The sequence below is a fragment of the Lycium ferocissimum genome, chromosome 2 (assembly GCF_029784015.1).
Source record: "Lycium ferocissimum isolate CSIRO_LF1 chromosome 2, AGI_CSIRO_Lferr_CH_V1, whole genome shotgun sequence".
Lineage (NCBI taxonomy): Eukaryota > Viridiplantae > Streptophyta > Magnoliopsida > Solanales > Solanaceae > Lycium > Lycium ferocissimum.
The window spans coordinates 53,086,048-53,108,831 of NC_081343.1; the positions used below are offsets into that span (position 1 = coordinate 53,086,048).

Sequence of the window (22,784 nt, forward strand, 5' to 3'; positions counted from 1 at the left end):
AAAGAAGAAGAAGAGTGGGGGGGGGGGGGGGGGTGGGGGGGGCTGTGGAGCGGGAAGAAAATAGCCGGGGAGGTGGGGGGTGGGGCTATGGCGGGAAGAAGATGGTGGGTGGGTTGAACGGGGATTGTGAAGAAGATGGTGATAATTTTTATTTTTAATTGTATAATGTTTATTTTATTTTTTAATTGTATAACTTTTATTTTATTTTTTAATTTATAATAATATATATATGAGCGGGTCCACTTTTTTTATTTTTCACTCTCTTAATTATTTTTTTTTTATTTTTTTTTGCCACGTCAGCATTTGGGGTGGAAAACAATTGAAACGTAAGTTGTTAAGGGGGGTAAATAAATAGAAGTTAAGAAGTGAGTTTCGCGGGGGGTTAAAACATGTCTTTTCTCTACTAATTTTAACCTTGCATGTTTATATATGAGAGAATTCATATTTTATATTCTACCAAACAAATTAACAACTTAAATCACTTAATACTGCTTATTTCTAATTGGAGTTTGCTGTATTGGGTCCACTACCACAATTATGATCAATTCTCTTCTTTTTTTTTTCAAGTTTAGTGAACTTCTGCTCTTACTACTCCAAACTGCTTCTTTTTTCTCCAATAACACAGAGTAAAAGGTGATTGTTATACATAATTGAACACATAATAAAATGAAATGGTAAAACAGAACGAAGATCGCATCCATAATTATCGTACCATAAAAAATTCGTGTAATATTGAAATTAAAAAAGATTATAAAAAATCTTGAAGCAATCTATTTGAGGGCAAGGCATACCACAAGTTCTAACTACAACAACAAAAGCCATCCAAATACAAATTACTCCTGCCATAAATGATCTGCAAAAATATCAGAAATTAAGATTAATTTCGTAGAAGATTTATGTAATCAAACTAAAAAAGAAGCAAATAATTATATCTTTCAATTCAAACTCAATTTAGTCTATATGTGTACATGATTTTTGGAAGAAAAATCTTGAAGAAGTAGAAAGTGGTGGAGAAATAAACCATGAATAATAATTTTTTTTGTGCTAAGAGATGCATTCGAATTTGTTATTTTATATAAAGAGAATATTCTCAATGCTGCAAGAATGAAGATAGGAGTAGTTTAAACAACTGATTATGGGAGGGGGAATGAGGGAAGCGGGAGTAGTTTAAAAAATTAATTGTGGATTGCCAGTTTTAAATTTTAACCACTGTAGGAGATAAAAACTGATCTTGTAGTGGCTACAAAGGAGGAGTAGTTGCTACAAAAAAGGAGTAAAAAAACGTGATTATATTTTCATTATCCGGAGTTTGCATTCTTTTACCATTCAAAGTTCTCAGATTATTTTTTAGTATTATTTATTTTATTTTCTAAATTAATTTAGATAGATACAATAACTTTGATAAGATTTACAGTTTATACAAATTTAATGCAAAGTGAAATTCTAACCACTTTGCAACTCCAATGCCTTCGTTTTGAACAGCATAAAATTGTTTCATTTTCTGTAAGTTCTCTAATTGATATTCAATATCTATATTGACATTATAAATACTATTTCATCTCTTTAATTAATTTGGTGAGAATTTAAGATTTACTAATTCTAAACATTTGAACAATTAATATATTGATTTTGTTTAAAAAAATTTATGTAAAATTTTCTATAATTGATAATAACAATTTATTTTTTGATTATGCAACTTATAAATAATTATGCAACTTATAACCGATAATGAACACATCCCTTAAATCAAGCCTTATGTTCCTAAAAAATAGGAAAGAAATCGTATCCTTCTTTTCTGAATTGGTAGTTAATATATTTTTTTTTTTCATATATGTATTTTAAAATATTTTTGACACTTGACATAATAAGGTGATTACACTTGGCATTCTCACAAAGTTTTGCCTCTCTTATTATATATAGATAGATAATTATGGAATTTTTATTATAGAAAGTATTATAATTCAATTAATTGAAAATATCAATAAATTATTTTACTTAGTCGCTTCTCCTATATATGACTTTCCGGTTTGGTTCTCCAATTGAAAGATTTGAAATATACCTTCTCCTACCGAGTTTCATGCCATCATCTCTTTCTACTCAACAACACCGAAAAGTGCTTTTCGTGTCAAAGATCTCGTTGTAGTCTTAAATTTTTTAAGTATAGACCAGCTTCATCATTTTAAGAAAATATGTGTATACGTTTCTTGACCGTTTATATTTCATCTTCTTGATGTTATTCTTCATTATTTGTGTGAGACGTATGTGTCTAAACTTATACCCAAAGGTATAAGTTTTAAATCTTTTGATTTTATGACTTCTTTAGCGGTTTTTTTGTTCAATTTAAATCGTTATTTCTTTTTTTTCTGAACTTCTCTTCTTTAAATTTTCTCTAAGCGTACCTTTACCATTTTCTGAATTTATTATCATTATTTAAATGTCTTTTTTTTTTTTTTTTGCAATTGTCTACTGCTTATTCACGTGGACCCCACCTTAATTTTTTTTTAAAATTGTTTTTCTCATATATTAGAAGACTGGGTTGGCTTTTTATTGGCTTTAAATTTTTTTCCTACTATATTAGAAGAGTGAGCCCCACCTAGTTTTTTTTTTTTTTTTAAATGTTTTTTTCTACTATATAGAGACATGGGTTAAAAGAGCCCGGATCGTCGACATGGGTGCTTTAGCATCATTTCAACTTTGTCTTGGGGCCATTTTGACTTTAGACAATACTTATATGTACGTGTCTTTGAAAAAAACTGAGATTTGATTTAGCTGCTTACGTGGCCTCTTCTTAAAAATAGCCCGGATCGTCGACATGGATTGCTTTACTTATCCATAAATATATTCAACTTCTGTCTTGTCCTACCCAATAAAATATCTTTTTTGATTTACTCGATTATTTTTTGCCACTTAATTTTTTTTGACATTTTCAATTGGTGATATTTTTCATTTTTTCAATTATGATGCTTTATATAATATACGTGTCATTATTTTGAAAAACTGAGATTTGATTAAAAATAGCTGCTTACGTGTTGCCGATTAAAAAAAGATGGAAAGTTTATTAGAAAATACTTTAATATATTTATGGATAAGTTATTAATTATGTAATCGTGGTTAAGGCCTTATTTTTTATCTAAACCCTCCACTTCGTTTCTCAATCCTTCACTTTTATCTAAACCCTCCACTTTGTTTCTCTTTCCTCTTTTCTGTCATGTTCATCATCTTTCATCTCTGCTTTAGGTTATTCATTTTTTGGCTCTTCAGTTCACCTATCCCTTTCTTTTCTCCTACTTCCTCAGTGATGTGTTATTCTATGGATTCTCTCCATCAGTTGGATCTGTCCTCAGTAATAGCAGGTTGCTTCTTTTTCTATGTGAGTTTGCTGATTGATATGCTCCTTTGAAATTGTTAGTGCTTTTCTCTTTTGCAATTAAATTATTTGTTGGATTTATTTCCTCACCTTATTTTTGCGGACTTGATCAATTTACATTCAGTTTCTTTTATGTGCTATTGATTGATTTGGTTAAATTTTATCGGGTTTTTGGTTATTTGTCAATGGGTTATTTATATTTTTCGATGTTAATGAATATGCATCCAGACTGGTTACCGTACACATTGATTCCTCATTCCTATTTCTGTCTTTTCTTATTCTATTTTTTCATTAAGTTTGTTCTCTTCATTCTTGGTTTTTGGCGTTTTAACGCATTTGAAATTTCATGTATTTCTCAAAGTTTCCCGTAAAATTCTAACGTTTTCTCTGTTTTATCTTATTTTTTTGTCATATCTTCCTGTACCGTGTTCATTCCTCTATTGTCACAGCTAACTTACAGCGTGCCAAGAAAAAGAGTGTGTGTAATCGAAGAAATATCTGCAGTATTAGGTATATTTCTGTCAATTGGCAGACTTTATTTTTTAACATTATGATTTAGTTTCATTCATACTCAATACTGAGTTTTGCTTTACTTCCTCCTTCAGTATTTGATCTCTCTCTTGGAAATATCGAGGAAGCTTTGGAGGATAGTGCCTCTAACCTTATCCATTTTCCGTACACGGACAAAGGAAAATGCTATCTACACACCGTTGTCGACAACCAGGATGGACCTTCCTGAAGGCAGCGAATTCAACACTGAACATATTGGCTTAAAAATCATGGCTGAAGTGTGGCCTCTTTTGTACTTATCTTTTGTACTTACCTATATGTAGATTACACATATTTTTCCTGCATTCTTTTATCACTTTGTTGTTTGAAATATCTGTATGTTACCCTGACAAAGCAATTCTTAGTGACTTCCTCTTGAAATTTTTGCAGATACCTTGACCAAATGTGTGGCTGAAGGAATTCACGAAACAATACTTGGCTAATAGATGATTTAGCTGGTTCAAGGGTTATATACCTGAAGATGGCCTTGACTCACTTAACTCTTTGCTATTGAAATTTTTTTGGGTATGTTTTGTCTAATGTGTATTATTACTCTGCTTATAGCAGTTGGCTAAAAAATAATGTATACTGTACATTTTCTTGGTTTATGCTTTTGTTTAATAGGCCTTACTTTTTTTCCCCTGCATCTGAATATTTACGATGTTAATTCTAAATCTGAAATGCTACTATATCCACATTAGAAATTGTTGTGACTAATAACATGTACAATTAGATGGCTGGATTAGTACATGTTATCACGGTTTGTGTCATGTAATTGGTTTTTGTTGCACCCAAACGCACACGCAAGTATACGTGGTCGTACAAGTAATATAGACTGTTAAGTCCAGATATCGATCTCACAGAGACTTAGATTCTACTGTTAAGCTAATTCAAATTCGGATGAAACTATTCAAGAAAGTGAAAATCAAGATGTTTATTGTACTAAACTAAAACCGAAAAGTAAACAATTTCGATGGGTGTTTTTGTGACCGAGAATATCTTGACAAAGATTGTAAGACTTATCGATGAGAGAAAGATCTAGGGTCATGGCTTTCGACAATCCAACATTCTGATCTTCGTACAATTCCACCTATTTTATTTCGGGTTAGTAGTTGACGGGTTAATTATACTTTATGATATTCTCTCGAACTACTACATGGCTTTGTAGATGTTACTATAACGCCTATATCTCTATGGTCGAGGTAACAAGAACGCATTTATTTCTCTGTATTCAACTAAGTAGGCTGTGGGTATATCTCTATCTCGCAGATTAAACGATTAAATCGAACAAACTCTATTTATTCTTATTACGTACGTGAATTCCCTTTCTCAAGTCCAATTCGCGCACCACAGATAGTGTCTAACTATTGGCCAGATAATCAAACAATTAAGATCAAGAATAAATAAGCAACCCAAAATATGAAAAATCAATAGATAATAATTGTCATCAAACCAACTTTTAAGTCTTTCGCCACAACCCTAGAATTAAGAAGTTTAGCTACTCATGATTCGATCATAGACGATCATGAATAATCTAGGGTTGAAAAAGATGAAAAATAAAATAAACCCAAGAGAGAAAATAGAAGGGAAATGTTAATCTAGGGTTGAAAAAGATGTATTATTGGTGACGTGGAAAAATAAAATAAACCCGTAGAGAGAAAATAGACAAAGTTGGAGTGTGTTATAGCAATTTTGGCTTACAAGTGTGTTTTTGAATAATCCCTATTACGGTGGCTTACAAGTCTTTTTTACTAATAAAACGTCTATATATAGAGCCCGTTTGGATTGGCTTATAAGTTGCTTATAAGCTGTTTCAGCTTTTTTGAGTGTTTGGCTGGCCAGCTTAAAGTCATTTTGTGCATAAAATAAGCTTAAAAAAATAATTGGGCCTGTTTGGCTTAATTTATCTAAAGCAGCTTATAAGCTAAAAAAAATAAGTTAGCCTACCCCAACTTATTTTTTTTTGGCTTATAAGTTATTTCCAGCTTATAAGCTGCTTATTTTAAGCCCATCCAAACAGGCTCATGGTCTAGGGTAAAAACAAAAAATAAGTAAACCTAATCCTAGTCGAACCGGGAAAGCTTGCGCAGAACCCCGCTTTCCTTCCCCGATTGCGCAATGTACTGAGGCCTCCCCCTTTCCTTCCGTGATGCGGAAGGAAAGCTTGATGGTAATGCAGGCTGGTTTTGTTCGCTTTCTTCACGCGATGCGGAAGAAAAGCGGACCCTTCAGTCGAATTATTTTCCTTTTAGTTCGTTCTTTGTGGTCTTCGACTCATCACCTCGTCTAATCGTCATATGCTCCAAAATCAATCACTTTAAGCACAGTTTTTTCCATCATTTGTCATCATCGTACCTATACACATGAAATATAACGACATAAGTTCAAATACGACGATTGCATCATGAATTAAGCGATAAAAGTCATAAGAGTAGGATGTAAAATGACACAAAACATGATATTTGAGCCAAATATCAGTTTTACTGTTGAGCTTGGTAATGAGATAGGCTGCTGCTAAACTCATATTCAGCAAGCTTCGAACAAGATATACTAGACGTTTAGCCTTTGTAACCTAAGATATTGTAAAGCTAAATTCACAATCTAAAATCCGCTAAAAAAGGACGCAGGTACATTTACCAGGCAACAACAAATATGAGAATAACGGGTCTCTTTGTAGATATCGTCATCTTTCTAGAGTACTAGATTAGGTTGGGTTAACAATTTGAGTTTGTCTGTGTGTGATAAGCGTAGTGGAGCAAGCTTTGCCTTATCTTATACAAAATCTCTTTTCCTGGTGCATCTAAAGAGAACATTACTTTTGACACCTGCAGATTATGAGCCTCAATCAGTTTTTTTTTTCCTTTTGTAAATAGATTGTGGATGTGCAAGTGCTTCTATTACTTGTAACAGAACATTGTATTGGGATTAAGATGAGGCAAGTGAAAAATTGTTGAAAGTGAACCATGATTGTCCGCTTATAAATTTCTCCTATACTGACTATATTATTTGTCAAAACGTTGTTTGTAAGGAAGAAATTTCCTTTAGATTCATCAATGAATATGCCTACATTTAGGAGACTTCTTTCTGCATGTGTTTTCAAACATACCATATTTTAGGCTAATAGTTTGTGTTTGGAATGGTGGTTGGTTTTTTGTTGACAATGCTCTTTAAGCAGTGACCACCATTAATTTCGATTCATTTCAGAAATTCCCTTTTTGTGGAAATTACTTTCTAAAACTAAACAGGCAGTAACATTTTGCAGGTATTATCTTTGCTTTGGTGATAGTGTCAGACAACCTGAGAAAGTTATGAGCTTCATGCTCCATATTCGAACGAGTGGGACTGTCTGCGACGCGATAGTAGCAGCAGAACTGTCTCTGGCATCAACGAAGAGTTGCTTATAGGCCCTTGAATTACCAAACGATCTTGAAACTGTCAAAACATGTTGTATTAGATAATTTAATTTATACTCTTTGTAAAGAACCTGAGTTAGTTTCTTTGATCTGTTCTAAAAGAGTGTGACGCCTTTTTAGTTATGTGATATTAAAACTTGGAGGATGTCTTTGAAGATAAGACAACCTGTAAGGATTGCAACGGAACAAAAACTTAAGATGTAATCATACTAAGTAATTTCCTATACATCTTTCAAAGAAATGTTGTAATACTACGTAGTATGATGTTTGTCATTAGCTCATGTCGGGCCTGTGCTTCCATCTAGTACTATTAGTGAAGAGTGGGTGGACGACACACTCTTCTAATATAGTAGAAATATATCTTGGATCTGCTTCAAAGTTGTGGGGACAAACCTAAGTCATGAAAAATTCAATTAATTGGACAGAAAGGAAAACAGAAAAACACAACCCTAAGCTAATGTAAAGGAATATTAAAGAGTTTCGCTACTTAGCTTGTACATTTAAAAATTGATTATTTGTTCTTGGAAAAACACTCACTTTCTGTTTATAATTTTGAATATTAAATAACGAATATGTACAAATATTCGCTCTAAGAAAATTTATTCATTTTTTTTTTAAATGTTTGGTTCACGTTAAATCATGACGGAACTTCTTCAAAAACATTGGAATTAGGAATTGTTATGTTGATCCGAAATTATTGGTCTGAACTTTTTTTATTTTCTATACTTTTCTTTCACTTTTCTTTATTCAGGTTTGTGTAGCTACAAATTAGTGTTGCTTCTCTAATTTTTCTCTCCCCTTTTTAGTCTTTGTATTTGTTGATTACTTACTAACATAGTATACATCTCTTCCTGTATTGTTTTGAAGATCGTCTCAAAAGGGGTGAATTAACTGACATAATTGGGTTGGGCTGGACCAACCCGTTCGACAGCTCCACATGGGCATAAATACCGATAATCAAAAAATCGGATCGAACCGAACTTCAAGAAAACGAAACCGAAAGAATCGAACCGAACTAGTTTCGTTCGGTATTTGGTGTTCACCTTCAAAAACCAAAACCGAAATAGCCAAACCAAACTTTGATGAAACCGAACCGAAGAACAGAAATTTATACATTACCCAAAAAAAATTAAAATAGTCCAGACCCATTAAGTTTAAGCCAAAAAAAAACCCAATTGTAATAAGCTCTCTTTTGCTTTTGTATCCCTAATTTTCCCTTCGGTTGAGAAAATCAAATATCTTAACAAAGAAAGGTGACTAGGATGTGTCTTTAGGATTAATGTATGTTCTTTATGTGTTTTCTTAATTATTCTTACTGTATGTATATAACACCTAGTAATCCTATATTATGGTTATGGTTTTCTGTTCTTGTGTATCCTGTTTTTTTTATTTTCATTTTAATTTGTTAGTTTTATGTTTTATTACTTTTGAGAATATGAATTAGTGTAAATGGAATCGCTTCTAATATCATATGAAAAAAATCGAATTGAAAAAACCGAAACCGAACCGAACCAAATTTCAAAAAACCGAAACCGAAAGAACCGAACCGAACTAGTTGGGTTCGGTGTTCGGTGTCCACCTTCAAAAAACCGAAATCGAAATAGCCAAACCGAACCGAAGAACCGAACGCCCACCCCTATTATGAAGCACTCAAACGTTCATTTCCAACTAAATTGTTTTAGTAAATCTTACTCAAAAGATTAGGATAAAACCCACCCAGAAAGAAATATGTGAAAGTTCAACCTTAGTCTCGATAAAATGATAACGTTTTCTTTACACTCATGTATATTTTTTCATAAATATTGTACTATCAAAAAAGTATTTTCGGACCTACTTTAGTTTTAGACAATTTTAAAATTATATAAAAAATAACTTCTTATATATATATATGGGTCTTGCTAGCCTACGGGTAGCAACCTACCCATTTTTTTATTCACTTAAATGTCCTTGCTTTTCTTTTTCCTATACATTAAAATGAGGACCATTTTGTCATTTCATTAAAACCTGTCCAGTTCATTTCCCGTTCCCGTGTTCCCTATCAACCAAAAGTCCATAGGATTTGGGCGGGAAAAAGAAAAAGAAAACCATAGAGTGGAGCTACAGTTCTTTGATGAAATCTTATTATTCTTCGTCTGTTTTGTGTCTTTTTCTCCTTTGACTCTGAAATTATTTACAAGTGAAAAGAAGGCAAGCAAAATCATTTTCTTATATATATTCCCTGTTATGTTATGGTTTCTTGGTCTTTTATTTTCTCTCAAAGCTAATTGGACTCAAGACTTATAATTCAAATATTAGAAAAGAAAAAAAAGCCTGAATTGCTTGAGCCTAAAATGGGTTCATTTTTTTTTTTTTTAATTCTCTCCAATCTCCTTGTTTTTCGTAAGCAGCTCCAAGATGTCCTATAAGACGTAAGCGCAGCAAAGAAAAACAAGTGTCGGAATTGAAATTTGGCTCACACACGCACACACTAAGGTGCCGTTTGGCCATAAAAATTATTAACTTTTTTCCCGAATTATTTTTCACTTTTTTCACTTTTGGGCGTTTGGCCATAAATATTCCAATAATACAACTCAAGTCAGATGTATTAGAATACCAAAAACTCAAAAAAACTTGTTTTAAAAAAAAAAAATCATTTTTTTCACTTTTTTACAACTACATTTCACCAAAAACTATAATTTCAAAAACTATGGCCAAACACAACTCCAACTTCAAAAATTACAAAAAAAGTGAATTTGTTTTTGATATTTATGGCCAAACGGCACCTAAAACTCCCACTTTTACTTTAGTGGTGTGTTAAAAACTTAAAATCAAATGCGGCTACAAAATTGAAATGGAGAAAGTAATGCAAGCAAAAAAGTGAACCAAATAAAAGAATGGAGTTAGGTTGAGTATCAATTCGTTTAAAGCCAACTTACTTAAATATAATGGCGAATTGTATGAAAACAATAACAACAACAATAATATAAAAATACATCACTCCCTCATTATAGCAAATCGTAACGTAATAGCACAGAAAATGATGCATCCCTTGCAAGTAGACATTTCTACAATGTTACTTGATTAAGAGTAAAATATTCCATAGTCCAAAATGGATACGAGACATGTAACGTGCCACGTCTATAGCATCTGACGTTGTTATTACTTATTTCCTATATTTATAAAGTATTCCAATGATCCTGCACATACTTAAACCAAGAGAAGTCAAGTTGGCATATGAATAGTGGTGTTTAATTATAGTTGGCTTCTCGTTTCCTTCCTTTTATTATTTTTTCCCTGAAGTACATCCTTATTTCAGTTGTCAATCTACGTACTTCCCAAAATTTAGAAAGAAACACTCGGTCTAAGTTCTAAACAATCGAAATTGTCATCTATCTAACTTGATACTGAAAAGATAAACTCATTTTCCACCGGCGGATGGAACTTGCGGAGACTCCATCTGCATATAATTTACGAACATTACAAAGTAGGGAGTAAATAATTTTCTTTCTCTAGAACACCACCAAAACTGACAGGTGGTTGAATTTTATTAACAAAAGCATACACACAAGAAAGTAGAAACTCTTTCGGTATTTGATACTCATTGACAGGACTAATTCAAAGTTGTGATGCAAATGTTCTTTGATAACAGAAAAATATTTTTTTTATTAGAGATTTCTTCAGGATCAAAAACTCGAAATCTTTAATTTTAGTTCCACCACATTCCTTGTAATAAATGCTTTTGAATGTTGAAGTACGAAAAAAAGACAAGTATGTATGACTTCTTGTTCTATGTATTAAAAAAATTTCAACAAACAAATTATTTTAAATATTACTAAAGCCAAAATAGCTCTGATTAGGAGCTTCTTTTTAATTTGTTTTTATGAAAAAGTGGAAACCCATGGGTCCGTGGTAGAGGTGTACAAAGCAAATCGACAAACCGCACCAAACCGATAATTCGAATCAAACCAAAAAAAAAAAAAACCCTACTAATGGTTTGGTTTGACTTAGTTTGGTTTTAAAAAGAAAAACCCGAACACTATTGGTTTGGTCTGGTTTTAACTAAAATAAATCAAATCGAATCAAACCAACCCGACATTACATTTATAAAATTTCAAACATATTTTATACATAAAAATATTTATTTATAAATGTTTCTTTAACTTTTTCATAGTTTTTTTTTTATCTTTTAACATATTATTTCAAGTTTGGAATTAGAATTTTAAATAGTCCAATAAATTTTATAGCTCAATGATATTAGTAACTCAAATAAAACTCAACAAAAATCAAATCATACTAATGCTAACAAAAGTAATTCATATCTAACACTTGAATGACAATAATGTTGATATATATTCTTTAGTTTTATATTAGTTTAGAAACTGAAAATACATAACTTAATTTCCTTTTTTGCTTTAATATCTAGTCATGTAATTAATACTTATTTGCCGTACTTATTTTAGCATGACTTAGTACTTTTAGATTATGATCATTTTCTACATGCCTTATAAATTAGCCGAATTTATTGTAGCATGACTTAATACTTTTAGATTATGATCATTTTATTTTATGCAATTTCATTAATTTTTTTCGTTGAATATTTTAGTACAATTTCATTTCTTATCTCACGTTTTGTGTTATTTTCTTAATAAATATCTTAATTAGATAGTCGTATTTTACTAGAATTAAAGAAATATTTGAAGTACAAGTTATATGTTTTGTATGAAGACTTTACCCGAAAAAACCCGAAAAACCCGAGCAATCCGAAAAAACCGAGAAAACCCGAGGTTGAAAAGCCTGACTTTTGTTGGTTTGGTTTGATTTGTAGATTTAAAAACCCGATGCAATTGGTTTGATTTGGTCTCTAAAAATTTCAAACCAACCTGGTCGATGTACACCCCTAGCCCGCGGCATATACTTGAAGAAGTTGACAGAATCTTAATTATATTAGCGTAAAATCAGGAAGACTAACAGGGCAAGCGGCGAAGACTTCTCAATTGACTTGACGTGGACGTAACTACCGCTGGGAGAATGCAATGCAAACACATAAGAATATTTCGCCTGTAATGACAAAGATACAACTACTGTGACAGATTTCATTTGGTGTAACACATAACAAATAATGCTTGAATGAGGCTTACCTTAGAGAATATGAATAATTCGAAACTATAGATAGATCTGTTTTCACCAACAAAACTGTAGACAGATATACTTCAATTGAAATTTCCAAAGCATAAGATCAGTGTAAAATCAAGACTACTTTTCAACAAACGAAATTGGAGTCCAGTTGTTGACAAAAAAGGAGGTTGATTTCAGTCCAGAGTCACCAGACTAGTCATTAATTAGGAAATAATTTCTCATCTACGCCCCTATATAAAGGCCTTGCTATTGAAGACATAAAATGCAAGCCTATTACATAAACATCTTACAACAATATTCTTGTGATCATCCTATTTCCTCCCTACACTAATTAAACATGGCTATGAAAATTGATTTAATTAGTATTTTAATACTGTTCATTGTAGTTGGCATGTTTAACTCCAAAGCAACTGCTCGTAGCCAGCCAAAATTATCTGTGTCCGAGAGGCACGAGTTGTGGATGGCGCGTCACGGACGATTTTACAAGGACGAAGTTGAAAAAGAAAAACGACTTATGGTATTCAAAGAAAACATGAAATTCATTGAGTCGATGAATAAGGTTGGGAATCTATCTTACAAATTAGGCATTAATAAATTTGCAGCTATTACTTCAGACGAGTTTTTTGCCAAGTATACTGGATTAAACATGCCTTCACATCCTTCACCTTCTCCAATGTCATCGACAGAATTCAAGATTAATGATCTAAGTGATGATGACATTCCGTCTAACTTGGATTGGAGAGAGCATGGGGCTGTTACTGAAGTGAAGCATCAAGGTCAATGTGGTAAGACATAACTTAACACTTTCATTAACTGCGTCTAGCTCGAACTATATATATGTGTATGTTTGTCTGCAAAAGAGAACAAAAGTAACACATAAACACAATTTACTGACACTACATATTAGATTCGCAACTACATACCCTAGCTCACATTTATTCAATTCTTCTATAAATTTTGATATAGCATGCTACTTTTCTATGTTAGGATGCTGTTGGGCGTTTTCTGCCGTTGGAGCACTAGAAGGAGCCTACAAAATTGCGACAGGCGAAAAGATTGAACTATCTGAGCAAGAACTTCTCGATTGCACAAAGAGTAACTACGGTTGTAATGGCGGCTTTATGACCAGGGCATTTGACTTCATCATAGAAAATGGTGGAATTTCAACTGAATCAGATTATCCATACGAAAGGCAACAATACACATGCAGGAGCCAAGAGCTAACACCAGCAATAAAAATAAGCAGCTATCAAGTTGTGCCTGAAAGTGAAACAGCATTGTTACAAGCCGTCACGCAACAACCAGTGTCAATTGGGATTGCTGCTAGTCATAGCCAAGAGTTCCAGTTTTACTCAGGAGGAACTTATCATGGAAGCTGTGCGAACAATATTAACCATGCAGTTACGACAATAGGGTATGGAACTGATGAGAAGGGTCAAAAATATTGGTTGTTGAAGAATTCATGGGGTACTTGGGGGGAAAATGGATATATGAAAATTATAAGAGATACTGGGAATCCTGGAGGTCATTGTGACATCTATAAGATGTCTTCTTATCCAATCATATGATAGTCCCTAAGGAAGTATTCTATATTTTACTTTATGTTATATTAAGAACTGAAAGAAGACAGTGGTCGTCGTGCATGCAAAAGCTTTTTGCATGCAGAGTATGAGTCTTTTGTATTGGAGTTTTATGGAATTATAAAAAAGCGTATTGATTAGTGTTATATGAGACACAAAAAGTCTAATCTCGTGTTTATTATCGACTAATTACCTAGTATATATATTATTTTTCTTAGTTGAAGCTAGAAGCTTAGAATTTTAGTACGGTCGACTGTTAACCGATCGGTCGTAGGTTCGATCCTACTTGGGGAGATTTGGTTGATTCTGAATTCTTTAATTCATAATAGAGGACCTCGCTTTACCCGTTAAGAGTAAGTAAATATATTAGTTGTTTCCCGGTTATATATTGTCAATAATCCAATATGCCTAAGTCTTGATATGCTGACCCCGTCATATAAAAATATATACACGCACAATAATCATCATATCATTATTGTGTTGTTACTACTAAATTTTCTTTGAACAACGCCGCAATTATCCTAAAGTACGATTATTAATGACGAATTATTAGCTTAAAATTCAAATTATAATATTTTGAACGTTGAGGCGTCCCAACTGGAAACATTTAAACCAATTAATAATAGGTAAAACTTAAGTACATATGAACCATTCCGGATTTCTTAACGCCAAAGAAGGAATCAAGGTAACATCTATTTTGTTCGGGTGACCAGGAAAAAGGAAGAAGATACACCACCAAAAGGAGAAAGAAAAAAAAAAAAAAAGAAATTCTGCACTATGAATACATATTTTACAAGTTCTGCACTAATCTAACAAGTTCACAATAATTTCTCTTCAAGGCTATATGTCAGATCCAACTCTTAACCTTTTTCCGCTATCGCCCTCAAAAGGTGATTAAAATCAAAGTGTAGGACTCAAGAATTTTTTCCACAAACAAACATGTTCCTTCTTATTTCAGGAGCTTGAAGGAGTATAGTCATCTTTCCGATTTTTTTTTTTTTTTGATCATCAAGTATTCGAAATTTATTAATTCGATTAATTTAGATTCGTGTCACATGTGGTTTGTTTTGGGAGAAAGTGCTTCCTATCAAAAAATTTAAGTTCTCAAAGCTCGAACCAAAACATCTGGTTAAATGTGGAGGTATCTCATTCATTCCATTCCCACCGCACCTTTTGATGGGGACCTTTGTAACTAATACTCCTATTATAATAAAGTATTTCACGTTTCCGTCTGTTTAGTTCTTTTATGAGATTGTGAAACTTGGCGGACCTGGGTAGATTTGGAACTTTTTTACGCGCTAAACAAAAGTTAACAACTTTTACTTTGGAGAAATTTCAGTAATGTACAATCCAACATACAAAATTACATTTATGTAGCCATATTTTTAAATTACACCCATATTGACACTTTTGACGGTATACAACATTATACAATAATATACAACTTTATACACCTACTGTAGACAATGTATAAACCTTGTATAAAAGTGTATAATAATGTATAAAACTAGTATACAATATTATACAAACTTATACAAGAGGTGTTTATACATGAGAGAGGTTTAAACATAATTTATAAGGGGTGTTTATCGGTTGTACAACGGTGGCTCGTGGTGGAGGAGCTGGTAGCTCGTCGGAGATGGAGGAGGAAGGCAAAAACAGAAGGGTGAAAAAGTGGCTATAGCGGGTACTAAAAAAAATAGGCTAAAACGGATAAATATTTATTCATAATTGGCATAAAGTGTTATTTTCCCTTTTAATTTTACACACTATTAATTTGGACAATCTTCCCAAGAGGGTTATAAATTAATTGGATATTGCCAAGGCTTAAAGATATCTTGGATCAGTTTCAACTTTCCAAGTTGTGGGGCCAAACCTAACTCATGAAAAAATCAATTAATTGGACAAAAAGGAATATAAGAAAATAGCCAAATGAGCCTCCAACGTTTGGCCGAAATCCCACCTGCACACTCAATCTTTGCGGGGGTTCTATCACCCCCCTGGACATTTTTTAACTATAAGATGTACCCCCCTAAATACTGAGCTGGACAACTTAACCAGTTTTGTCGATGTGTTTGATTACATGCGCTAGGCCCCAGTTTAATTTACTTTCCACGTAAATTTTACTTTTAAATCCCTTCACCCACCCGACCCAAACCCATACCCATTTAAAAGTTACCCTTTTAATTCCTATTAGGGTCAAAATCAATTTAATCCAAATTCTCATGCGATTTCAACCCCAATCTCGATCTAGTGGTCTTCTAAACCTGGTTCTTCGTGGTCTTTGGCTTTGAAGGATCCTAGTGCGTGGTCTTCTTCGTTGACTGAAGGTAATTTACTGTTTTTTCGTAAAAATATAGGCTAGGGGTTTTTGAAGATGTGACTTTTTACAAAGAATCAGTAAAAATGTGATTTTTGTAGAAGAAAACTGATGAAATCTTGTATGTTTTGTAAACTTGTTAGTCTTTAGGGTTCGTTTGTGCATCAGTTAAATCTTTGAGCCTAGATTAGGGTTCTACTTCGCATATCGTACATTTTTTAACCCTTGTTATGCAATGTAATGTATGTTAAATGTCTTTTTTTTTTTTGCTGTTTGTTCTCTTTGCATCTAGGTGTAACATGGCATTTACACTGGTCATTTTAACATGGTTTCACGGTGGTCAATTAGATTTAAGTAGTGGGATCTCAAAATATATTGGTGGACAAATTACAAAATTTTTGAATGTAGATGTGGATATGATGTCATATTTTGAGTTGAGAGATTATATTAAATATTCGGGATACACTTCAACTTGCACTTTTAGTATTAAACCTCCTAGGAGTGGCATTTTGGTAGATGTTGTGAGTGATATGGATATTTTAGACATGTGTAATAATTTGGAAGATAGTGATATTGTGGATTTTTATGTGCACCACATGGTGAATGAACCAATTTTGGTCCCCCCTTTATTAGATATTGTTTGTCATGGGGATAGGGAGGAATCTGGTTCAGATTTTAATAAAGGGGATGATGAAATAGGTGTTGACGAAAGGGTTGGTGAGGAGCCTGTAAGTGGTCCTAATACCCCTTTTGTGTTTGCTTCTCAAACTGCTAAAAATACAGCCCCTCCTTCTGCTATTACTGCTTAAAATACAACCCCTCCCTCTCCTACTATTGAAAATACATCACCTTCCTCTCTTTTCACTGCTCAAAATAAGCCTGTCAATTGGGCCGGGTCGGCCCGAGACCGGCCCACCTAACCAGGCCCATAACCGGCCTGGCCTCCCAACCATGTAAGAGGGTAGTGGGCTGGGCTAGTGGAAAAAATTAGGGGGCTGGGCCAGACATGCCATTTAGCCCGGTAGCCCGGCCCACCAACAGCTCGGGTTCTGGCCCACCGGGGGCCCATCCCGGCCCGGCCCACCAACAACCAGAGTTCTGGCCCACCGGGGGCCGGCCCGACCCACTTCAAATTAATTTTTTAAAATAAAAAAAAATTATTTAAGTGGTATTTGTGTATATCTTGTATATGTTAATGGTATATTTGTGTATGTCTTGAATATGTTGTTGGAATGAAGAATCCCAACGGCTATTTAAGTGCTAAAAATTATAAAAAGTTGAGAATGTGATACAAGACTACATAAGTAATTTAAAATAAAACTTCAAACTTAAATGGATAACATTGCAAATTCAAAACATACAAACTTGAACGGTTAACTTATTACAAATGAAAAGTTCAAAACGCTAACATCGATGGAGAAATTTGAAGAAGAGATAAACTTCAAAGTTCAATTTTGTGCCTTTTGTCCAAGTGCATACGTAACGGACCGGTACCCCCAAAAACCAGTTTGAACTTATGGAGATATATTTGACCACAATGTTGACATTTAACATGTTCCTATCTCCTCAAAATGCAACCACAGGACTTGAAATTGATCTTGGTCCGGAGGAGGAGGTGGAGGATTATCATTATCCATTAAATTTAAATTTTGAAATTTGAACTTGGAAGAGAGAGAGAGAGAGAGATTTAGGTGAGTAGGAAATTTAGGAAAAGAGGAGAGTAGGGAATTGTGAGACAATATGGAGAAGAATGAATGGTATTTATAAATTGAAAATAGGGTCAAAGTATAATTTAAGGAACTTCATGGTTAAAATAAAGTTGACAACACTAGATTTTAAAGTATCAAACTTAATAAATTTTATTATTAGATTTTTTTTAAAAATAATTAAAATTCGGCCCGGCCCACTAACTAAAACAGGGCCCGACCCACTTAGCCCACTATGTACCCCTACCCGGGTAGGGGACTGGGCTGGACACCCTTTTCCCTCCCCCAACCCGGCCCACTAACTATGGCCTGGCTCGGCCCCATGTGACCCCCATTTATATGGCCCGGCCCGGCCCGGCCCGACCCACATGACAGGCTTAGCTCAAAATAGATCACCTCCCTCTCCTTTCACTGCTCAAAATACATCACCTCCCTCTACTCAAGCTGCTCAAACTACATCACATCCCTCTACTAAAGCTCATTAAAATACAGTACCTACCTCTACTCAAAGCTGGTGAAAATACAATAACTACCCCTACTCAAGCTGGTCAAAATGCTCCCTCTTCTTCTAAACCATCTTCTTCTACAAAACCAGTTGCTACTGAAGATGAAGATGAGGAGGGATCTGATTACTCAACTGCTGATAGTGAGGAATCTTTAGAAGGATTAGTTGGGGATGATGCGGAGGAACCTGGAAGTGATGAACATGAGGAGGTTAAGGAATTGAGGGGTGAAAGAAGGACTTTTAAAAGACAGCAACAAAGGGAAAACAGAAGAAATGATATTGACGATATACCAATAGGTGAAGCTGGTATAGATCTAAGTTTTAATGAAACTGAAATAGGAAAAATAAGTTTTGAAGGTAGGTTAGGAGGTAATGAGCCTTATTATCCTAGTTCTGATGATGATAATTTTGAATTAGATGAGGATAAGTATTGGGATGAGGAAGAAGATATTGAATCTAGTAGGGGAAATGCTCCAAGAAATTTATCAAGGAATAAGACAAGAAATAAAACTAAAATCATTCTTGATCCCACTGCAAAAGAAGTTGTGTGGCAGTTGGGAATGGTCTTTAAGGATGTGGATGAGTTTAGAAGGGCAGTGACAAGATATGCTGTTCAAAGGAGGGTGCAAGTGGACAAGTGGGTGAATGAGCCAAAAAGGGTTAGGGTTTTGTGCAGGAATGGCTGTCCATGGCTGCTATATGCCAAGCTTGACAATACGACACATGATTTCCAAATAAAAACTTACAACACAAAGCACACTTGCTACAAGAGCACCAGAAATTATCTGTGTAATGCAAAGTTCATAGTTGAGGTGTATAGAAAGAAAATTATTGAGCAACCAAATATAAGAGTTTTCAAGTTGCAAGAACTCATTAGGAAAAAATTTAATGTTCATGTTGGAAAGACTACTGTTAGGAGAGCAAGGGCAAATTTTTGAAAGGAATCATGGGTGATCATATTGTGGAATTTGGAAGAATACTTGAGTATAAGGATGAATTGTTAAGGACAAATACTAGGAGCACTTGTGCTGTAAAATTAGATGAACCTAATGCAGTTGGACAACCAGTTTTCCAGAGTTTTTACATGTGTTTTGATGCACTAAATAAGGCATTTTTGGCCTGTAGAAACTGCATAGGTTTAGATGTGTGTAGAGATGAGAATAATCAAATGTTGCCTCTTGCATGGGTAGTAGTTGAGTATGAGAACCAGCATACATGGACTTGGTTTATCAATTGTTTGAGAGAAGACTTTGCACTTGGAGATGGTGTAGATTTAACCTTGATTACAGATATGCAAAAGGTATGTATACTCTATAATTTTCTTAATTATTATTCGTATTCACTTATTTCTCTTAATCTTACTAACTTATCTTTTTTTAGGGACTGTTTGTAGCAATTCAAGACCTGTTACATGCTACTGAACGTAGAAAATGTGCTAAACACACATTGACTAACTTTTGTAAAGATTAGAGAGGACTTCAAAGCAGGAAACAATTTTGGAAGATTACAAAGAGCACGCATGAGTCTCAATTGAGAGAAAATATTGCCAAGATGAAGAAACTTGGACCAGAAGCGATGATGGACAAGCTGATGTACTTCAATATAGAGTATTGGCGTTAGGTGTACTTCAACACTGAAGTTAAAGTTGATTCTGTGGACAACAACATGTCAGAGTATTTTAATTCTTGGATCTTGGCTACTAGGTATATGTATTGGTGCTTTTTAAAATTTAGTTTAATGTAAATATATGTGTACTCCTGTTTACTATCTTGGCTGCTAGGCACATGACGATCATTACTATGCTTGAAGAGATTAGAGTTAAGATGATGACAAGGATTGGTAGTTTGAGGGAGTTTTTCAATACTTGGAGAAGTAATTACTCTCCAATGTCAATGAAGGTCCTAGAGGAGAACATTATTAGGTCTATGGAGTGTAACATGGATTTTAATGGTGTAACTAGGTTTGAGGTGAGAGAAGGACTTTTGGTGCATACAGTGGATCTTGGTAGAAGGTATTGTAGTTGTAGGGCTTGACAACTAAAGGGCATTCCATGTGCTCATGCCTTAGCTGCAATAAGTCACAAGCAGTATGACCACCTTGACTACATGCATAGCTGCTACAATAAAGAGACTTACATGAGAACATATGCCACTATTTTAGAACCATTAACTAATATGGAAATGTGGCCTATCTTAAGTAATCCAACTGTTGCACCACCAGAGTATAAGACAATGCCAGGAAGGCCAACAAAAGTGAGAAGGAAAGAGGCACATGAGATCAGAAAATCTAGAAAACTGCCTAGAAATGGGATGGCATGTAGTAACTGCCATACAAGAGGACACAACAAGAGAGGATGCCCAATGGGTAAAGGAGTTGAGTCATCAACAATGGCAAGTTCAAACGCAAGGGCCAGAAACAATGCACCATCAAGTTCAAGGCCAAGGGGAAGACCAAAGGTAACTTTCTGATTCAGAATTTATTTAACTTAATTGATCCTTTCTGATTTTATATTTATGTGTAATATAGAAAACACCAGTATAAGTTGAGGTTGAGCCTACTGCAAAAAAGGGAAAGGGAAGACCTAGGAAAAAACCTTGTTCAACTCTTACACCTACTACCCATCTAGCACCTCTAAGACCTTCAGTACATCCTGAATTCAGTGCAGCATCTTCTGCACCTACTGCTTCTAGGAGAGGAGGAAGAGGAAATGGTAGCAGTGCCCCCCAATAAAAGGCCAGAAGTGATAAGAATGCGTGTTTTCCAGGCTGAAAGTGGCTTCATAACTGTTAATGTGAGTATTGTCAATCTCAATGTCATTGCCTCAAATCAATTGAATCTCAAACTAAAGTATTGTCATTTTTTTTTTGTACACAGCCTGGCATGTCAAGCAGCAAAGGTAAAGGAAAGTTGACTAGATCAGCTGATATAACTGGTGACATTGGTTACATGCGTAGTACTAATAGTAAGCTCAAATGGAAAAGAAAAGAGGCAATCACAGCAAGGAAGCTGCAACAAAACCAGCAAAGGATGAGGAAAAAGCCATGTAGTACCCAGTCCAAGGAGTTTTGAAGTTATTGACTTTTGTAGTTTATGGTGGTTATGTGCGTACTTGAAGACAATTACATTTGATGCTAGTAGGATGTTGTTCTGGTTATGGTTTATTGACACACTTGACATTTTATGATTCTGTATTAAGTTAATGGGTAGAGTAGACCAACTTGACATTTGGTATTTCGGGTTGTTATGAAATATTCGGCATTATATTGCAGCTTTTGTTAGTGTATTGCTCCATTTGCTTATGCCTTTGTTTTTTCATTTGTCATTTATGCACTTGTCTTTTTGCGGACTGTCTGACCATATGTTTGTGCAAGAGATGTATTGCTTCCTCCCTTATTTATGCACTGTTTTTCCTCCCTCCCTTATTTATGCACTGTTTTTCCAGAAATGGTATGACATTAGGGACTTGTGGTGACACAACCACTTGGTTTAATAATAAGCACTTGACACAACCATAAAATGAAATAGGTTCTTCATTCAAACATAAAACAAAATAGGTCCATACATTACATAGGAGATATACAAAATTTGCCATACATAAGGAAACAAAACATACCCAACATAGCCGACACACTACCACAATTATGCTACTATGGCAATTTCATTACTTCAATGTTTGAATTGCAAATATGGAATATCTTTGCTTATGAACACAACAACAACACAAACCAGAAAATGACATTCCTATTGAACCTACACCATTTCCTCTTCCTTATGTCCTCTTTTGGTCCATCAAGCTCAACCAAATCTATGTCCACACTAACCGAATTGTTGTCGATACTTTTGACCTCATCCAATTCCATCTTGAGACTATCATATTGCACTAATTCCTTCTCCAAATGTCTGATTTTGTTAACCAATATTGGGAGGATAAATTTTGATCTTGGATCAACTTCATTTTTGTCTCTCCACCGAAAAAACTTGCATTTTTAGGCTGTAAATTATCAAAACAACTTCCTTTTTCATTGTGCACCAGTGCTTTTTCTTTATATATTCTAATATCATTCTAGACTCTAGTTGAGGTACTTGTACCCCTATCCAATGAGGTGATATCTCTCCATACTGTTCTTGCCCATGCACACTCAACAAAAAGGTGACTCGGGTCCTCCATCTCCTTTTTATCACAATTTGGCAAGCTAGAAATTGGAAAATCTTCAAAGATATTAATGTGG

The 22,784-nt window shown here is 34.2% G+C and overlaps 1 protein-coding gene across 1 annotated transcript; it reads left to right on the forward strand.

The window, feature by feature from the left end:
- The first annotated feature begins 12,781 nt into the window (after positions 1–12,781).
- On the forward strand, positions 12,782–14,141 carry LOC132044386 (zingipain-2-like). The gene is made up of 2 exons (XM_059434880.1): positions 12,782–13,229; positions 13,432–14,141. The coding sequence occupies exons 1-2, from the start codon at positions 12,782–12,784 to the stop codon at positions 14,010–14,012; spliced, it is 1,029 nt and encodes a 342-aa protein (XP_059290863.1). The 3' UTR covers positions 14,013–14,141.
- Positions 14,142–22,784: the final 8,643 nt, after the last annotated feature.